Genomic DNA, 19,961 nt, shown 5'->3' on the forward strand with positions numbered 1-19,961 from the left:
GCCAGTGATATATAAGTAACTTTCACATAATACTTATATAATATAAGCTTAAAGTGAAAAATGAGTTTGACATTCTCAAGAGTGGCTTTTATTTTTTTGCACCTGAATCTCACTGTTATAATTATATTACTAAATAGTATCTTCGTACTACTATTTATTAAGCACATGCCACCACGCTCGAAGAACTTCACATCATCTGTAAATGACTAGCTGTAACCATGCAGTGAATTATTCTAAAGGTAATGAAACATCCTTAAGGGGTTTGGAATGTCCTTATTTATTAAAACAAAACAAAACACTAAGATATATCTCCTAAGAAAGGTAACTCAATTTTCCCAGGACTCGACATTTCCAGTCTTTTAATGCCATATCTTATTATGCATATAGAATGTGCCAAAGAAGATCTCAGATCACAGTTTAACATTGACTTGCTTCAAATTTCAGTGACATCAGCCCTCACAAAGCACCTAACTTCAAGCCGAAGGAATTGCTTCTTCCCTTTGACTAAGAAGCTGCTTGCTCTCTGAGGCATGACTATCGATGGCTCAAGAAACCTTACCAGGGTAGTGAAATTGAAGATGCTCTTGTTACTTACATAAACATGACTCTCTTTGGAAAAATATCATGGGGACACCTAGGTGACTCAGTTAATCACCCCACTCTTGATTTTGGCTCAGGTCATGATCTCAGGGTCGTGAGCTCAAGCCCTGCATCGGGCTCTGTGCTCACCTTGGAGTCTGCTTGAGATTCTCTCTCTCCCTCTCCCTCTGCTCCTCCCCCCATTTGTGCACTCTCCCCCCCAAATAAATAAATAAATAAATAAAATCTTTTAAAAAAAGGAAAACTATCATGAAAGGTGCTTTGTATACTTAGAAAATGCTTTAACCATGCCCAGGTGATGTCTTCTTAAAACCACCACCCATACTAATACAAGATGATTTTCTTGAATTCATTTATGAATTTCCTGAGTTTACTTATGTTGTTTACCTCTCTAGGAAAAAACAAAACAAAACAAGAAAGCTTGGTTTTCCTTCTCAGTATCAATGATAGTGGCCCTTAATGGTCACTTTTATTGCTGTTCGTGAAAAGAGCACAGATTGGGATTAATGAGACCTAGATTCCAGGCGTGGCTCTGCCATTAACTAACTTTGTGACTTGGGACAAGTCTTTTAATATCTTTGCATCCTCAGTCTCCTTGTTTGCAACAAAGGGGTTGGAATAGGTGATTTCTTAGGACTTACTCAGTGCTAAAACTTTTCAGATTGATCTTAAAATGATACATATTTATCCTCCCTAAATTTCAGTCAGTAATGGCTATAATCACCAACATCTGATCAAGGAAGGGTGAAGGCACCCATTGCTGCTATCCATAGGAAATCTGCCCGGAGCATGGCAGACCCATCAGGCAAAATCTTCCCAAAGCACCTTTGTCGTTCACCATCCATGGTCAGTGAGCTAGGGCCATTTCCCCACTGAGGCATTTCCAAGCAGCTTTCCTTAGAACTCTCCCCTTCAAGACTCCAGAGAAATAGGGGTCTGTGGTCAAATTCCCTTGGAGGATACTATATCCCTTTCAGAGATTCACAGTGCATGTTAACATGCTTAGGACTCCGAGAAGTCCTGAGTTAAAAATACTTGTTTAACTTTGCTGACCCTAGCATGTCTCTAACTTTATCTGATAATGGAACTGTTTCCTTTGTCACAACTACCAACATTCCAGGAAGAACAAAATCTCTCAGAATAGAACATTTGAACTGTTATTCTAGAGTTAAAGACTGCAGAACCTTCGTATGACCTTTTTTCTTTGGAAAGCACAGGAAATTATCAGCCCTATTAATTCATTTAATGAATGCCCACCAAGATAAGCCCTCTGGGTAGATGTTTTCCATAGCTCCTTTCCTTACAAACATCAGTAAATAGAGTGCCCCTCATCTTTAATAGGACAAAGAGCACCAATTCTCACTAGTAATAGTGTGGCCTTGGTCCTTTACACTGAGGAATATTTCCTTGCCTTTACATATTCTTATTAGCCCCTGGGTTCTTTGACATCCTTTTAGAAATTTGAAACTTGTATAAGACAAACACATACATCCTGAGTACTTAAAGGGGTGGCATGGAATAGTTTATTTATTAGTGACTTAGAAGACTGTTCTCCATGGGTTTCTAGTATTTCCACACATCTTATGAGCAAGGCACTGCACGTTTTATAAGTAAGACCCTTTCTTCCAGTCTAAAATTCAAGGATACTTGTAGAGTGAACAGCCTTTGAAGAGAGAGAAAATTGCTTCCCCCGGAGAAAAAGGCAAGCAAACCTACTGTCCAGTATAATAAAGATAATGTTTCTCTTCAGAGCAAGAGGCAGACATACTTAAACTCATTATAAAACATTCACATTCCCTAAGCTCATGGTTCCTCTCCTATAACACAACCTACTATTACTGTGTTGGGACTCCAGGAACTGACACAAAATTGCTAATACTCTGGCTTCTACTTTTGCTGAGCAATAAACTTTCATCTGATCCAGGAGTTTCCTGCCTTCTACCACCATCCAAGAAACTGTGGCAGGCTCATTTTTTTTAGCTTGCAAGGGATAAAGTCTCAGATCCTTCACAGTTCTGACAATAACTGGCTTTTTTTTTCCCCCTACGAATTGGACATTGGTAGAATAACTTTATATCCTTAGGTGTTCTCCCTCCCAGAATCATCCCCGGTCTTACAATTATTCTCTCCTTTGACTGCTTTTCTAGGCCTGGTGTAACATTTATAGCTGTCTCTCCTTGTTTCTGAGGTACATTCAGTAGAGGGTTATTAGGAGTGATACATTCTGATTATGGAATTTCAAAGAAAGGCACCATGAATTCTGTCTAGCATGATAACGTTTCATCAAAATGATTAGAAAATATTTTACATTCTATCTTGTTTTTAAAAAGAAACTGAAAAATTAATCCTCAATGAAAAGGAAGTACCACCTTATAGTAAAGAATGGACATCTGTGTGTGTGTGTGGTGGGGGGTTCAGGGAAACTTCCGAGTTAATTGCACTGATTGCTTCCAAAAGCAATGCAGAAAGAGAAAAAGACTTGAGTTAGATAAGATAAATTGCTTCATGTGACCAGAGGAAGGATCATTTTACCACAACATGAAAACAACTGTGGCCTTATTTAGGAGACTGAAAACATCCAGATTTCTTGAACGTCGTCAATCAAATGCTCCTGACAACAGTCTGATCTGATGTCATTTCACATTAACTGTTGAGTTCATTGGCTAAAGCAGAACTCAAAATTATGCTTCCTGTAACAATGCTTCTGATCAACTGCTTTGAAACAATCAGAAAATGTTTTCAGGGACTTTAGAAATTGGTTTGGGAACCCAGTCTGGAAATCGTAAGTGGTACGATTGCTACAGTGATTTGAATGCCACAGATAGGGTAGTAAAGTAAGTTTTGTTGAGTACTCCACGCCAGGCATGGTTTAAGCATTTCACATGTATTATTTCACTTAATTCATGTAACAGCACTATAAAATAGGTACTGTCACTGTCCCCATCTCACAGATAAGAAGGCTGAGACACAGATAGGTACTGTCACTTGCCTAAGGTCATGGTGCTAGTAGGTGGCAGAGCCAAGAACAGAATCCAGGCAACCTGACTCCAAAGCCTATACTCCTACAACTCCCTTTTTACTTTATAACATCACAATTTTTTAAACTGCTGGAAATGTGATTTTTTTTCCCCTAGAACATTTAAAAGAAATCAACATCAGTTTTCTTCTTTTGATTTTTATCTCTAGATTATTATCTTCCCAGATATAATGCTGTTCTTCATTTTTCTACGAGGAATATACCTCAGGACTATTAAGGGTAAATTATGTCCATCATCAGCCCACACGGACAGAGAAAGGAGATACTATGTAGTCCGTTTAGAGTAGGGAGACACTCCAGTTAAGCCACCTTGAAATCTTCTGTGTAAGATTTTGTCTTGAACTCCTACATGAAAAATCTTTAAATAATCTAAAACAATTACACAATAGGTGTTGAATGTTTCTCTTTAAGTCTGTATCCAGAGAAGAAGGAAAAAGCAACAATATATTGAAAGTTATCACTTCTTTACTTGGGCAAGCTTTAATCTTTCATGATCAGGAGTGGTAGGTAATACCAAATCAGCCACAATTGCGACAGTCCCCAGATAGGCACATTGTGACTCTGTCTAGACCAACAATCACATCATAATGCTTTTCCTCAAATCAGACTGGCCCCTTATCCCCTCCAATCTCCCAAAGAGCATGGAGGTGGGAAAACTGGGGGACTTCTGCATGCTTGAAGGGGAAAGGAATTTTCAAAATCTTGGAGGACTATTTCTTAGAATGGTGAGGAAAGCATTTATTATATAGCATTTATAGATTGCTGCCCAGCCTCTAAAATTCCAGAATATTTTTGAAAACTAGTGATAACAAAGCTTATGTAGAATTCTCTGCAAGGTTAGATCTGTTTAGTGTTCTGAAGACAAATGGCGTGGTACCAATTTCAGATGCGAGAGCGAGAAGCACTTCTGCACGCCCTGCCACCATTTTCACAGGAAAATGAGGGAGTCAGCATGGTCTTTGCTGAACATTTTTTGTGGCGATTGGTGGATATTTTTCTCTCTTCCCATTAAGGCCTTGTAAAGCCAAGAGTTGAGTGGAGATTCCTGCCTGTCTTCTCAAATCGAGAGTAAAGCTAGAGGTTCAAGAGAAGCACAGATGAATCTATCTTCTGATCTTTCTGGGACCCTAAGCAGCTGCATAGAAGTATTGTAATTCCTTAACTAAAAGGATTTGGATTTATCTTGATTTTACCCAGCACTGTTTTAAAAACAAAAAACAAACCAAAAAAACCTTATATAACTGAATTCTTACAAACCTAACTTTCTTTAGCAAAATCAACTTCTCAAATGTTACAGTTTACTCTGAGGGGAACTGCCATCAAATTTGCATGTGCCTTCAGTGGCTTCACAGCTCTTTACCACCTCCTTGATTTTGTATGTATCTTGACTCCCTTTTCTAATTTCTCTCCCCTCTGTTCTCTCCTCCAAATTGCATCGGTCTTTAAATGTCCTATCCAAATCCTAGCTCCATGAAGTGTTTCTAACACTTTCTTTTCTGAAAGCTCTTATACTAATTAACCATTTTTTTTTTTAATCTTCCATAGGTGTGAAAACTTAAATAAGTTGCTTGGCTTCTCTAAGCCTCAGTTTCTCCGTAGATAAATGGGGATAATTATAGTACTTTAGAGTGTGTTGTGAGGATTAGGTGATTTAATACATGTGTCTTAGAACTGCCTGATACACACAAATATGCACTGTGTCAATTTTTATTAATAGTCAACAGTTAATTTTATCTTCTCTTTTTTGACACTTTACATTTTTTTTGTTTGTTTCCCACATAGTTGAGGTTCAAAAATTATTTGTTGACTTAATTATTTTGATATTATGTCAAAGGGGGAGTACTTCCTTCATGTTTTTTAAAATAATTAATTGATGGGTGCCTGGGTGGCTCAGTAGGTTGAGCAGGATCTGACTCTTGATCTCAGCTCAGGTCTCGATCTTAGGGTCATGAGTTCAAGCCCCATGTTGGGCTCTATGCTGGGTGTGGAGTCTACTTAAAAAAAAATTAATAAACTGATAAACATGAAGAACTGCCAGTTGACAGTTTCTTAAAAGCCAAGCTCTTGCAGCTTGATATATGATTTTTTTAAAAAGTAAACATAAGTGCTTATTGCAGGAATACAGCATATATTTTTTATACTTTCATTTCTATTTCAATTTAACATATCACCCATGATACATAAAATAATCATTATTTCTCTTCCTCCCTCCAATTGAAACCCGTGAAATTATTTTTTTTGAGAAATTTTTATGTAAAATATCTATTATGTTGCAGAACTTCTGCAAATATAAGTGATTTAGTCAATATCTTAGTTAATGTTACGGAAAAAAGAGTATACACTGAGAATTTTGAAATATTGTTTTTATTGTTTACCAAAACCTGCATGCAGGAAGAAATAGCCAGTTTTAACATATCAATGTTACAGGTTCTTTTTTGTACCCGATTTCCAGAGGGGTCCATCCCAACATTCCCCCACCAGCTTCGTGAATTTGTGATCTGCAAGGGAAGGGAGCACCTTGCCCTCCAAAGAGAACACATTTCAAAAGTCTGCTTGAAAGGTAAAAACTGACTATGTTCATTTTAAAACAGAAATAGTTTAGCCATTGGAAGACAAGAGGAGTCAATATTTTTGTTCAGAAGAATAATGGAAATATGGCATTTAAAAATCAGGACAGAGGTTGCTCTGTTGCTGAAGGTTGCTCAAGAGCTGAAGTATTAAGATCTTTTCTGCTAGTTGAGTTTTCAATGTTTAGAACACAAAGCTCTGTTAATCACAAAGGAGCCAGTTTATCAATATTACTTGGATTTCTTTAGAAAGTAGCTAAACTCTTCAACTAGTCTTCTCTAGTCATCATGTAGTAGTTTGTAACAGAGACAAAACTTTGAATGGGGGAGAGAACTGGTAGAGAGACCAGATTGGCCGGGTTAGTTCCTGCATTCCGCCTTCTTGTAACCAGGGTTTGCTTTCTGCTTGTGCTGGACTCTGGTACCCAGATGGAGTTATCTGACGAGGAGAAAAACCTGTTCCAGGTGGAACAGGAAATGCAATGGCTGAGGGACGGGCACCAGGGACCAGACAGAGATTGAGTTTCATGCCAAGATACTGGATTCTTCTGGTCAAGATAAAGAGCTATGCATGTGTTAACAGTGAAAATGGCATAATCTGTGTTCACATCCCATAACTTAAAGGCATGACAATGAGGGAACACACATGGATTTGTGGCACATGGAAATGTGTGCACAGAAAAAGGGGATCTATGATTTTCTAAATGTAGGAGGGCATTCATTCTTTCTCACCAAAATGGCTACATCCTGCTTGGTTATCAAGTCTGAAAATCTCTAAGAATGAGACTGTGTCCCTGGGGTCCCATCAGACCCTTAGGGATATAGCAACATGTTCTACCATGGCCACGACTGACCCTGTGTTGTGGTCCTGGCCTTTACACACCACTGGAGGAAGTGTGACTTTATTTCAACATGTTGATAAGTTAAAAATTATAAAATTCTTTATAATTACTTCAATGCTATGTTTATTGGTCCTGGCCTTGTCCCTTTGGGGCAGAAACCAGAAAATTCTCAGGATAGTGAAGTCTGCCAAGCATACGGGGCTTGCATCACTGCAAAAGGTCTAACAGATATGTGATGAAGAGGGACCATCACTGTCCTTGGATCAGCAACTGTTGTGGTTCCCGAAATCATGCTTCCTTCACACTGTTTCTCCTTTGAACACCACTGGCTTGTATTCATACTGCCTTCATTTTTGTTAGGACTGTGTTTACACAGCTTTATAGTTGGCTCTCCTTTGGGTGAAATATGGTAAAGATTGATATGAATGCAGCTTGGAGAGACCCTCTTCCAATTAATTCCCTTTGAGTTAGCAGCTTTTGGGGCCACCTTGTCTGCCTTGGGATTAGCTTTAGGAACAACCATAGCTGTTGGGATGTTATTTTGTAACCAGGTGAAAATAATTCTCACAAACAAAACTTCTATTGAATCATGGATTGAAGAAAAGGTTAAGGATCGAATTCAGTATTACCAACTAGCTGAGGTCTTTGTTTTACCTTATGATTATGAGAAGTAGATGGAGGAATTTTAAACAGGTATTTACATGGTCAGGGTCCCTGAAGGAGATGGGCCAGAGTGGCCAATTAGAGGAGGCTGTCAGCAGTAGAACAATTGAGACAAAATACAGATAAAAGAGTCAAAAGTGGTGGCGCCTGGGGGGCTCACTCTTGATTTCCACTCAGGTCGTGATCTCAGGGTTGTGAAATCAAGCCCCAGATCAACTCCACACTGGACGTGGAGCCTGCTTAAGATTTTCTCTCTCCCCTTCCCTCCGTCCCTCCCTGCCTCTAAAAAAAAGTTGGGGAGGGGGCACCTGGGTGGCTCAGTCCGTTAAGCATCAGTCTCTTGATTTCCACTTAGGTCATGATCTCAGGGTCATGAGATTGAACCCCAGGTCAGGCTCTGCATAGGGTGTGGAGCCTGAGGAGCCTGACTAAGATTCTTTCTCCTCCCCACGCCCCCCCCCCCCACCATGGACACTCTCTCACTCTCTCTCTCTAAGAAAAAAAAAAAAGAAGCATTCAGTATAAAGCAATAGAAGACTATAGTGGTACCTGCTGTCCTTTGAATACAGGAATCAAAAGGAATGAAAACCTTCTTCATGAGCCCCCGCACTGAAGAATATCGAATAGAGCTATAGAAAAGGGAGTTCATTTCAGCCATGAGACGGTTATGATACTGATTGTATAGAGGTAAAATTCTTGATGATTCCTTTGATAGAAGGTGTTTCAAGAATAGGAGTCTGGTTTTCTAGAAACTGTGTGGAGACGTATCCATGTAATTCTGAAATAGATCAAGCCCCAGAGGGCAAGAAGAAAAATAGATAGCCACAGTTAAAGTAAAACTATTCCTTAAGTCCTCTCCATTACTTGAAAATTGTACATATTACTAAAAAGTTATGCAGTGAGCCTACTCTGATCAAGGCGTGTTTTTTTCCTCAAAGGTGCCCTAGTGCCATGATCTAAATATTTTTATTACCATTTTGAAATGGGAGAAGCCATTCTGCTTATGCCTTTGAATTCCTGCCCCTCTTTGCCACACTTCCTCTCCCCAAAAGGAAAAACACTTTACCAAAGTAGGTCAGTTGCATTATCCCTAGGATTATTTTTATGTGTTGCACACTATGGACCACACCTGCAGATATGGTGATGCTTTTACCCTCTTTCCCCAGCGGACATTTCTTATGTAATATTCTAAATACTACAGAACTTAATATGTTAGATTCAATATAAATTTAAATTTTATTACCTGTCTTTTAATAATGCAGATTTTTATCAAATCAAATAAAGATCAATGGATGTTCTGTAAAAACAAAAACAAAAAAAGATGGTAAGTTGAAATCTTCCTTCAAAACCTCTCTCAAATACCTCCCAAATTTTCTGTTTCCACTTGTGCTCCCCTAGGTTAGCTCTCATTGCTTTATGGCTACACAGGGGCTACTGCCTCCTTCCTAGTCTCCTGTCTTCACGTCATGCAGACCACCCTCCATGCAATCACCTAAATTATCTTCCAAAAGTATAGCTCTCAGCATGTATATTTTGAATGGCCCATAGTAGCTGCTCAATAAATCACTTGCTTTAAGTGATTCCCACTGCCCAAAGGAAGAAGCTTAAACTCAAAGCCCTTATGTTTTGTAAATAATAATAAGAGACTATGATATAATAAAGAATATATTTGGTCTTTGCTGGCCCCCTTCCTGATACAGAGCTCCTAAAACCCTTGGAATTTCCCGAATGATAGAAATGTCTTTGTTAAGCTAATGAGATGACTCCTGTGGGCCTTTAGATAGCTTCAGGATGGAGGCTGGACATCAGAAAGGCCAGCCATGTGATTGGAGTGTTGGAATTTTGGCCCAGCCTGACCTGGGGTGAGGGAAAGTTGCAGGGGCTGGGAGCTGGGGAGGGGAGAGACTGAGATCAGTCATGTCTTCATAATGAAATCCCAATAAAAACTCTGACATCAAGGCTCATTGGAACTTCCAAATTGGTGAACTCATAGAAGTGCCTGGAGGGTGACACATTCTCTCTCACTTTGTGGGGAGAGGACACAGAAGCTGAGTTCTGCCCTAGGCTCTCCTCATTTGGCTCTTCTTGAGTTGTATCCTTTCAGATACGATTGTAATCATAAGTATAGCATTTTCTTGAGTTCTATGAGTCAGTCTAGTGAATTATCAAACCTGAAGAATTTATGGAACCGCCATATTTGTAGCCAGTTGGGCAGAAGTTTGGGTGGCCTGGGGACTCCCTGAAACTTGTAACTAGCATCTGAAGGGGGAGGGCAGTCCTGTGGAGGGCTTTGCCCTGAACTTGTGGAGTCTGCGCCAACTCTAGATAGTCGGTGTCAGAACTGGGTTGGGTAGAAACAAAATCCAGTATTAAGCTGCTATTACAAGAATCTACAGAAAGAGAGCATGTCACCAGAGCATGACTTTGGATATCATAGCTGTAATGGAAAGATTGATTTACTAAAAGCCTCCCCAGGACCACAAAATGATAACACTGCTTCCTGTACGCTGGCTTTCGCAGAACCTGTTAGGTTGGCCCCATGCTAAGGAACCATGCCCGTGGGTCATTTGAAGAAAGAAGAGTCAAAAGATTTTGACTAGCCTAGGGCAAGGCATTTGAAATGCATTATGATCTACGGTCTTAATTCCAGGGGTCCTACCAGTGGCTTATTTTGGTGAAGACAACGTAAGTGTCCCTCCCCACTTAGCTTCTCTGAGAAACATTCCACTTAGGCAAGACAGCCCAGCCTGGCTGATGAGTTATAAGTTAATGGGTATGTTCTTTGTGAAGATTTGGAGTCCTCTGTGCTGTCTACATCCTTAGTAGCACTTCTGAGAAAAATCAAGCTGCTGATGCTGGTGACAGTGGTTATGGCAAGAGAGAGGCCACTATACATTTGTCCCTCACCAAGATATCTGTTTCCAATTTTGCAGTAAAACATGGCAACAGAGGGAAAGAAAAGAGAAGGCCCAAGGCACTGCACACCTCTTGCCTACCAGACTTCGTATGAGTGCTTTGACTTAAGTTAGTTGATTTCATCCTCGTAACCGCCCTGGGGCGGAGGGGGAGGTATGATCATCCCACCTCACAGAGACTCAAACTGTGCCTGTGAGTTCCTGGAGGCCTCCCAGCTCATAAGTTAGAGAAGAAGCAGGAGAACTCAGGGCTATCTGAACCCAAATTTAAACTCTCCATTCTCTGTTACAGCTGACACGCCAGCTTTGGGCTTCACCCTGGCATGCCCAACTTACACTCTGGGTGAGGAAAGCAGAGAAAGGTTATCTTTTCCCTCTCAACTTAGCCTAGAGTATGCTCCTGAACCAATTTCCCCCAGACAAGCTGGAGATTTCCACTGGCAAGACAACATGGAAATCTTTTGCAGCCTTTTCTTTCAGCATTCTCCCATTTAGGCAAATTGGTGCTAATTCTGGAGCAGGTGGGAACAAGTCATCCTCACAGCCTCCGGAGACATTGTTGGCACAGCCTCCCAGGGCATACTTGGCCATGTTTCCAGAATGCTCCCCCCACGCCCCTGAATTAGCTCCATCTACTCACAAGTAGCAAACAGTGACCCTTCCAGAAGAATCCCTGATGGTGCATCCCTCTGACTGCCAGAAGACTCGCTAGAGGGCTGGAAACGTGCTGAAACCGGCCTGGGAGGTTGAGGCTTGGGCACCTGCGTTATCAAGTGTCTGTGTGTCATTAGTAGGTGCCTTCTGTAGCGTGGTTGGCAAGGCCCTGACACTCGAGGGCCTGGAGTATAGCGCCAGACCCTGGTGGCAGACGCTCAAAGGACACTCAGATAAGACATGCTGACCTTGGTTTCACTCAACCACCAGCACAGCGGCAGCCTAGGACAGTGTCTGGCCTGTCCAAAATTTTTAACAGCCTGGGGGCTGGAGCCTGGGCTGCAGGCAGAGGGTAGCCACACACCAGAGAATGAACACCTCGAAATGAACCACACTCTCCCTTCTATTTCCTAAGGTTTCGCAGAGCTTGATTTCCCATGGAAACAAGCAGAAGTCCGTTTTAATCATCTGGCATTTTTTAGTTCCCTAATTTGTATGAGAACCTGGAGATACTGACATATGGTACATTCATTACCCCAGAAAGCTACAGCTGAAAGAAAAATAGTTAAAGCCAGTCTTAAAACTGGAAAGCTTCAGCATATGCCTTCAAATGACTTTCCTTAATCTCAGAGATGGTCAAAAAGGCTCCCAGGCTCTAAGCACTGGGAAGATAGTTGTTTCTGTTGCAGCTCAGTGCTTCCAGCAAGATTCACATTTGAACCTTGGTGTGTGCCTCTCCCTCAGTGCAACCACCCGCTTACCTCCTGACCCAGACAGAGAGAGTGGAAGGAGCCCTGGCTGAGTCCCGGGCCCGATCCTTGCACTCACTAGTCCTGTGACCTTGGGCTAAAACAGAGCTTCTCTGGGTCTCATTTTCCTCATCATGAAAATGTCATTCAATCATCTAACATATTTATTGAACATCTATTTTGTGGCAGGCTCTGTTCTAAGCACTGGGAAGATAGTAATGAATAAAATAGCATCCCCACATTTGTGGAGTTTAAATTCTTTGTGGGGGAGATACACAAATGCGTAGAAGGCATAATATATTAGCTGGCAATAGGGGTCATGAAGTAACACAGAACAGGGCAAGGGAGTACTTGTGCAGGACGATTGCAAGTAGGAAATACACTGGGCCAGGAAGTCCTCCCTAGAGAGGAGGCAGCTGAGGAGAGGGCGGAAGCGGGTGTGAGGTGCGCCGGGTGGACGGCAGAGGAAGAACATTTTGTGGGGAGGCCCTGGAGTCGGGGACTCCCTCTGCTTTTGAGAGATAGCAAGAAGTCCAAAAATGGCTAGAATCCGTGAGCGTGGGACTTTAGAGGCCACCAAAGAGGATTTGCCCGTGGTTGCTCTCAGAGGGTTTTGAGTAGAGGAGATACGATCTAAGTTGTGTTAAGGTCACTCTGGCTCCTATGTGGAGAATACAGTGAAGGGGGACAGCGTGGGGCTGCCTTCGCTATAATTGAAGGGAGGCCCCGTGATGGATGGGACCAAGGGAATTGGCATTTGGTGGTGAGAAGTCCTTGGATTGTAGCCTATATGTTATTTCGAAGGCAGAGCTGCCAGGGCTGCCAGAATAGAGGTGGGTGTGAAAGAAATAGGGAGTGAAGGCTAACTCCACGGTTTTTAGCCTGGTTCCCAGGAAGAATGGAGTGTTCATTTCCTGCAACTGACAGTAGTTTAAGGGGACAGGTGGGGAGGCATGGAACATCTGGAATTCAGTTTGGGACATGTGAAGTGTGAGCTGCCAATTGGAAATCAAATGGATACAATGGAAGCATGTCACTCAACAAACAATAAAACTTATCAAATGAATTAGATCTAAAAGAACGACTGCTTTTGTCTTCAAGAAAAATAAGAGTAACCTCTGGTGATGCCATGTGGTGAGAAGCCAAGATGCCTGAGAAGTAAATCATTTTGAGAAATGAAGTTTCTCTGCTTTTCTAGGATGGTCACTATTATCATTATTACCTTCTTGCAGCTAATTATCTAATGGGATTCCAAAGGTTCACAAATTTAAAGGTAAAGAAAGGTCTTGTCACTGGAACATACAATATAGAAAGCACACATCCAGGGCCCCTAGGTGGCTCAGTGGGTTAAGCGTCTGACTCTTGATTTCAGCTGAGGTCATGATCTCAGGGTGAGACCGAGCCCAGCGTCAGGCTCTGTGCTGAGTGTGGAGCCTGCTTAAGATTCTCTCTCTCCCTCTCCCTCTGTCCTTCCCTCTCTCTAATAAAAAAAAAAAGAGAGAGAGAGAGAGAGAGAGAGAGAGAAAGCACACATCCACCCACCCATTTATTTGGTCTCTAGGAAAGTTACACAGTGCAATATAGTCTGAATGTTTGTATATCCCCCTTCCCACCCCCACACACCCTGGCCAAACTGATATGTTGAAATCCTAACCCCCAGTGTGATGGTATTAGGAGGTGGGGCCTTTGGAAGGTGATTAAGCCATGAGCTGGGAGCCCTCATACATAGGAATAGTGCCTTTATAAAAGAGATCCCACAGAGCGTCCTGCCCCTTCCACCATGTGTGGACACAGCAAGAAGTTAGCAGTCTGCAACCCAGAAGGGGACCCTCACTAGAACCCAACCATGCTGGCACCAGATCTTAAGTTTTCCAGCTTCCAGAACTATGAGAAATAAATGTGTAGAAGCTGCCCAGTCTTTGGGATTTTGTTATAGTAGCCGAAATGGACTAAGACATACAGGCTAGAGTTGGAAGAAGGGTATTTATGACTAAGGGTGTAGAGAAGACCATGGTACCTATGCTCATCTCAGTTTGAAGAAACTTTCTGGCCCCCAGATACAGAAGGCTGTGAAGCTGGAGTCAAGATGTGTAGTGGAAATTATGATTATAATATCTTGTTTGCAAGGTTGCCCAGGGCCTGGCTCATAGAAGGACTCAATGAATCTTAGTTCACTTGTTCTTAAGGACAAGAACCCTGTGCTATTAATCTTTGTACTCTTAGTAGGTACATAATAAATGTACTTATTTCCAGATATGAATATGGTCACTTTATACATTAATACTTTTATATTTTTATATTATATACTAATTTTATATTGTGTACTAATATATATGTATGTTTCTAAGGTCCTGGAGACTTAAGGATCGGGTAAAGACAAAGTTGAGACTTTAATTTAGAGCAGTGGTACCAAGTAGAAATATAATGCAAACTACACAGGTAATTTTATGTTTTCTAGTATACACATTTTTAAAAAATAAAAAGAAAGTAATAAAATTGATTTTGGTGATATTATTTAACCCAAAGTACTATCCTTTCAACATGTAATCCATATAAAAATATTGATATATTTTATTGTTTTTAACTAATTCTTTGAAATCCAGTGTGTATTTTATACCTACAGAACATCTCAGTTAAAACTAGCCACATTTCAAGAACTTAATAGCCACATGTGGCTAGTGACTATCATACTGGACAGCATGTTTCTGGTGGCAATAGGCAGGTATTTTTTTTCCTCTTGCTTTATATTTTTATGAGCCTGACATTCACCTATAGAAACATGGTGTATTTTCAGTCATTCAGGCTCAGATATTACTTGTCCCTTGGTTTTATAAAGCAAGCAGTTATGTGGTCACTATTTTTATACGTGTTGGAAACAGAGGATCTCAGATTATCTTTATGCACTAACCACTAGAAATGGAAAATTGCTCTGCAGGTCTCCTGTTTCACTTCTTATCTCTCACAGGTAGAAACAAAACCAAATAAAAACCACGAAGGAAAGATCCAATAGCAAAACTTCTGCTTGTGTGGGTGGTCATCCTGATGCTGCACTTTAAAATGTTATTTTCCAGGGCACCTGGGTGGCTCAGTTGGTAAAGTGTCTGCCTTCAGTTCAGGTCATGATCCCGGGGTCCTGGGATTGAGCCCTGCGTAGGGCTCCCTGCTCAGCAGGGGAGTGTGCTTCTCCCTTTCCCTCTGCTCCTACCCCCGCTCATGCTCTCTCTTGCTCACTCTCTTTCTCCAAACAAGCTCTCAAATAACTAAATAAAATCTTTAAAAAAATAAAAATAAAGTGTTACCTTCCTCTGATTTTATGTTAAAAATCTCTATGATGAAAAAGCATAAAAATGGCGGTGGAGGGGCACAAATTACTTGGAATTGGTGGCAGAAGGTCTTCCGAGAAATGGCACTCACAGGAAATAAAAACAAGGGGACAGCTATCTTGAAAAACATAGAGCTCTTAGTCGCAGAATAAATGGGACTTTAACTTAACATTTCAGTTTATCAAAATAACTTCATGTACTTTTGCAGACTCAATCATATCTCTTACAAAATTCCTCCCTGACTCCAGATTCTTAGTGTTGGTACTTAACGGAGAGAGTTACTGCAAGCAATACTGTTCTAAGCGCTTTATTTATTTATTTTATTTTATTTTATTTATTTGAGAGAGAGAGACACAGTGAAGTGAGAGAGGGAACACAAGCAGGGGGAGTGGGAAAGGGAGAACCAGGCTTCCCGTGGAGCAGGGAGCCGGCCACGGGGCTCAATCCCAGGACCCTGGGATCATGACCTGAGCCGAAGGGCCACCCAGGCGCCCCTGTTCTAAGCACTTTAAATGCATTAATGTGCTTAATCTTTGTAACTGTCCTATGCTCCTTATAATAAACCTGTAACAGGTTTGAATCTCAGCCCTGTCACCTGCTAGTTAGGAAACTTTTTGAGATTCAATTTTCTAATATGTAAACACTTATCTCATAAGGTTGTTGTGAAACTAACTTGAAATGTGTGAAATGTACATAGAACAGTACTCCACACATAGTAAGATCTCCATAAAATTACTGCTCTTATTAGTAACAAATGGTTACTTTGCAAATCTTGAGGAAAGAGGTTACAAATATTCTATGGCAAGGAGGCCACAGGATTAGAATCTCTTTTTCTGGCTATTAATAGGCTATTAATAGACAGTGATTTTCAGCTTCAAGAGCCAAAATTTCCCTTGTCCATATTATTAGAAAGCTTTAGAAGGTGTACTCCAAGACATGGGAGAATTGTTTCTAGATTATATAAATCGAGAAATTATTTCAACATCATTGACATTTTTTTAAAGATTTTATTTTTAAAAAGATTTTATGTATGTATGTATGTATTTGAGAGAGTGAGTACAAGCAGGGGGAGAGGGAAGGAGAGAAAGAATCTCTCAAGCAGACCCTGTACCGAGCTCAGAGCCTGATGTAGGACCAGGGCTGTATCTCACAACCTTGAGATCATGACCTGAGCTGAAATCAAGAGTTGGACACTTAACCGACTGAGCAACCCAGGTGCCCCTAAAGATTTTACCTTTAATTAATTTCTATACCTAATGTGGGGTTTGAACTCACAACCCCAAGATCAAGAATCACATGTGCCACCGACTGAGCCAACTAGGTGCCCCCCAACATCACTAATGTTTTTAAAGTAATTTCTGAATAGGCAAAACATGCACAGGATACAAAAATAAAAGAGAATACAAAAAGATACACAGAGAAAAGGGTATACAAGATGTCAACTGAGAAAAGAGGCTGAGCTACAAAAAACCAAAAGCATTTATCTGGGGTCTCAGAATTGCAATTTGGGGAACACAGATTTGGGCAGGAATCCAAAGTGTACCCCCACCTCCAGCTGAGGGCACAAAAGTCAAGGGTTTTTAAAGACAAAAGGGAATGCCTGTATATGTTGTTTACAAAAATTGTGATTGGTGTTGGTGGCAAAAAAACCAATCTTGGCTGAATACGATTGGTTGCTAAGGCTATCACCAAGCAAAGTCTCTCACTATAGGACGTTACAGGTGTTGAGGCTAGGTCCTTGGAATATTTGCTGTTTGGCCCAGTTCAAAAGTTCATGGTTCCACCAGGACGTGCATAGGGCCCATCTCCATAATGGCCTCTTGGCTCCACTTAAATACCTCTTGACATAACTAACCCTAATTCATTTCACCCTTCACATGGCCCCCTTTGATCAGGATCTTTCCCAGAAAGCATTGCGGATCAACCATAGATGACTTAGTCCCTCGTTGCTGGAATAGACCTGTCCCAGGAAGCCATGTATGGCATTGGGGAGCATTTTTAATCATTGAAGGTTGTTTTAAGGCATCCCTGTCGTTAGGGTCAGGCCACATGTGAGCAATAAGGGGGCTGTCAGGAAATGGTTCTTAGGCAGTTTACTCATCTGGGGCTTTATGAGGTCACCTGGAGCTTCTGATGGATCAATTCATGGAGTGACCATATTCAAATGCTTATAGAGGTTTTAGCAAGGTGACAAGCATAAAAAGAGCAATCAGCAAAAAATAAATTATAAACCTCATGGACATTTGGCCTTAATCTAAGAAATTGTTAAGAATGTTAGATTATTAAGTATCTAAGCGTTCAGTAAACTTCAGGGTGATAGAGCAGTTCTAAGGAAGTAAAACCTTACGTTAATTTTCACAAATCAGCAGGGATAGCACAGATTCATTTTTTAACAAGATTGATTACCAACAAAAATGGTGTCCTTGTTGGCAACTCTTTTTATAAGGTGGTTAGTTGAGCCAGGACAGACATGACTGGGAGAAGGTTGAAGGGGGTAGGGGAATACCTGGTTGTAATAATGTAACCTGAGAGGTAACATTTATAGGTTGGGGGTATAATCAACAGTAGCATTTGGGACTATAGAGAAATTAGGTATAGGGAAGACCAAGGGATCTCTGACATTGTGTTTTTTTGGTGATAGATCTAACAGTCAGAGAGGTTTCTTCCTTTTGCAGTGGACTGAGAAATGGGGGTAAGAGCATTGTCTAAGAGAAAGAGGGGAAAACAAAAACAAAAAACCAAGGTAGAAGCAACAGTGAGAAAATGGTATACAGGCCTGGTGGAGTCATCCTGGGAAAGCTGTCTCTTTCAGCTTTCATCTATTTCAGTTCCTGGAAATTTTTATTTTTAGGTCACCAATTGGTGTGTAGGTCTGGTCAGGATTTGGTGTTTTGTTTTGTTTTGTTTTTGAGATAATGACTGGTGAACCCAAGGGTCTTTTTCTTTGCGTTTGCTGGCACAAGGATTGGTTCATTGTACCTCATGGGAGTCTTGCCAATGGGGTTTTTGGAGATGTCTTCTCTAAGAGATGAAATCTCTGGGTTTGTAAGGTGTGATGTTAAGATTTCACTCCCCAAGAACACACTGTGAAAAGATTGCTCTACCAAAGCACGGTTATTTTTTATACAAGCAATTAGGCCCTTACAACACTGACATATGTTGTCTTTTGTCAACTGTGGATCAAAGAAGCAGAGGTTATGAGTGTTGGGTGTCCTTTTATAAGAACAGATTTCTATTAAACTTATGCAAATACATACATTTGTCATGAAAAATAAGAATATTTAACAAGAGTTTTAGAACTCTGGATGTAGGGAGGAAAAGATAAATGTTTTGACCTTTGTTGTAAAGACAATGTACCAACTTGTGGTAAGTTACAGATAGCTGAAAGTGGAGGGGCAAAAGGGGTGGGTCCTTTTTTTTTTAAGATTTCATTTATTTATTTGACAGAGAGAGACACAGTGAGAGAGGAGGGAACACAAGCAGGGGGAGTGGGAGAGGGAGAAGCAGGCTTCCCGCTGAGCAGGGAGCCCGATGCGGGGCTCAGTCCCAGGACCCTGGGATCATGACCTGAGCGGAAGGCAGACACTTAACGACTGTGCCACCCAGGCGCCCCTCAAGTGGTAGTTTTTTAATTTCAAAAACTTATCTAGAAAAGAAATGATGTATGACAGTTGTTAAAGAATAATTACAGATTTACTCTTAGAGGATAGTATAATTGCTTATGTATTGCATTAAATGAATATAAATTCCTTCTATATAGCATAGTTAAAATAAACTATACACTTCTAGGAAAATTATAGTGTGAGATTTATTTGTCTACACACTCATCCTGATATTGCTCTGCTAGACTGGAAATGGTAGGACAGACAAGGGCAATAGGATCCCCACATTATTGCTGACAAGGGTTGTTCTAAGTTGAGTGAGGCAGAATAAGGATTTGAAAGATGCAGCAGCTCCTAAACTGATGGCAGAGCTGTATCTCTCAGAGGAACCACCACCAGAATCCCCAGCCTTGCCAGGAGTTATACGGAATGGGGGAAGTTCTTTTAAACAAAGATTGTTGCCTGGCTGTAAGTTGGAAAAGATAAGACAACAAAGTATGAACCCATCAAAGAGTGATTACAGCTTGGCCTTGAGGAGTTACCACTGTGTCTACAGGACCGAAAGGGTGGTTTTTTGGGTACTGGCCTTTTCAGTTGGCCACATAGAACTTCTGTTGCTCAGTTTACTGTGGTATGAAGAGCGGTGGCTTTTAAATATGTTGGATCATTCCACAGCAGGAAATACAGTGTGTGCTACATCCTAGCACATACACGTATAAAACTGTGTGACTGAAATAAGAGTCTAATAAACTGACACAATATTTCTATTTTCAGTCTACCCCCATGAGTGCATTTTATTTTTCATTTTATGAAATTATTCTTTTTCATAATATTTTTTAATTTAAATTAAAATCCAAAAGTAGGGATGCCTGGGTGGCTCAGTCTTTAAGCGTCTGCCTTTGGCTCAGGTCATGATCCCAGGGTCCTGGGATCGAGTCCCGCATCGGGCTTCTTGTTGGGTGGGGAGCCTGCTTCTCCCTCCGCCTGCCACTCCCCCTGCTTGTGCTCT

At 41.0% G+C, this 19,961-nt stretch overlaps 1 protein-coding gene and 1 pseudogene across 2 annotated transcripts in view; one reads left to right on the plus strand and one right to left on the minus strand.

The window, feature by feature from the left end:
- The first annotated feature begins 7,160 nt into the window (after window positions 1–7,160).
- On the plus strand, window positions 7,161–8,531 carry LOC114196854 (palmitoyltransferase ZDHHC6-like; annotated as a pseudogene).
- LRRC8B (leucine rich repeat containing 8 VRAC subunit B) overlaps window positions 8,200–19,961 on the minus strand; it is a 99,487-nt gene continuing 87,725 nt past the window's right edge. Inside the window, exons 6-7 of one of the 2 annotated variants that reach the window (XM_028087658.2) lie at window positions 8,953–9,006; window positions 8,200–8,338 (exon numbers count right to left, since the gene is read on the minus strand). In XM_028087658.2, coding sequence (XP_027943459.1) covers window positions 8,984–9,006 — 23 coding nt within the window. In that variant the 3' untranslated portion in view covers window positions 8,200–8,338; window positions 8,953–8,983. Of the gene's footprint in view, window positions 8,488–8,952; window positions 9,007–19,961 lie in introns of both variants that reach the window. The other variant, XM_028087657.2, reaches the window with a different exon arrangement.

The sequence above is a fragment of the Eumetopias jubatus genome, unplaced genomic scaffold, assembly GCF_037043125.1.
Source record: "Eumetopias jubatus isolate StellerSeaLion01/CBP00866 unplaced genomic scaffold, mEumJub1_p1.0 scaffold_4, whole genome shotgun sequence".
NCBI lineage: Eukaryota > Metazoa > Chordata > Mammalia > Carnivora > Otariidae > Eumetopias > Eumetopias jubatus.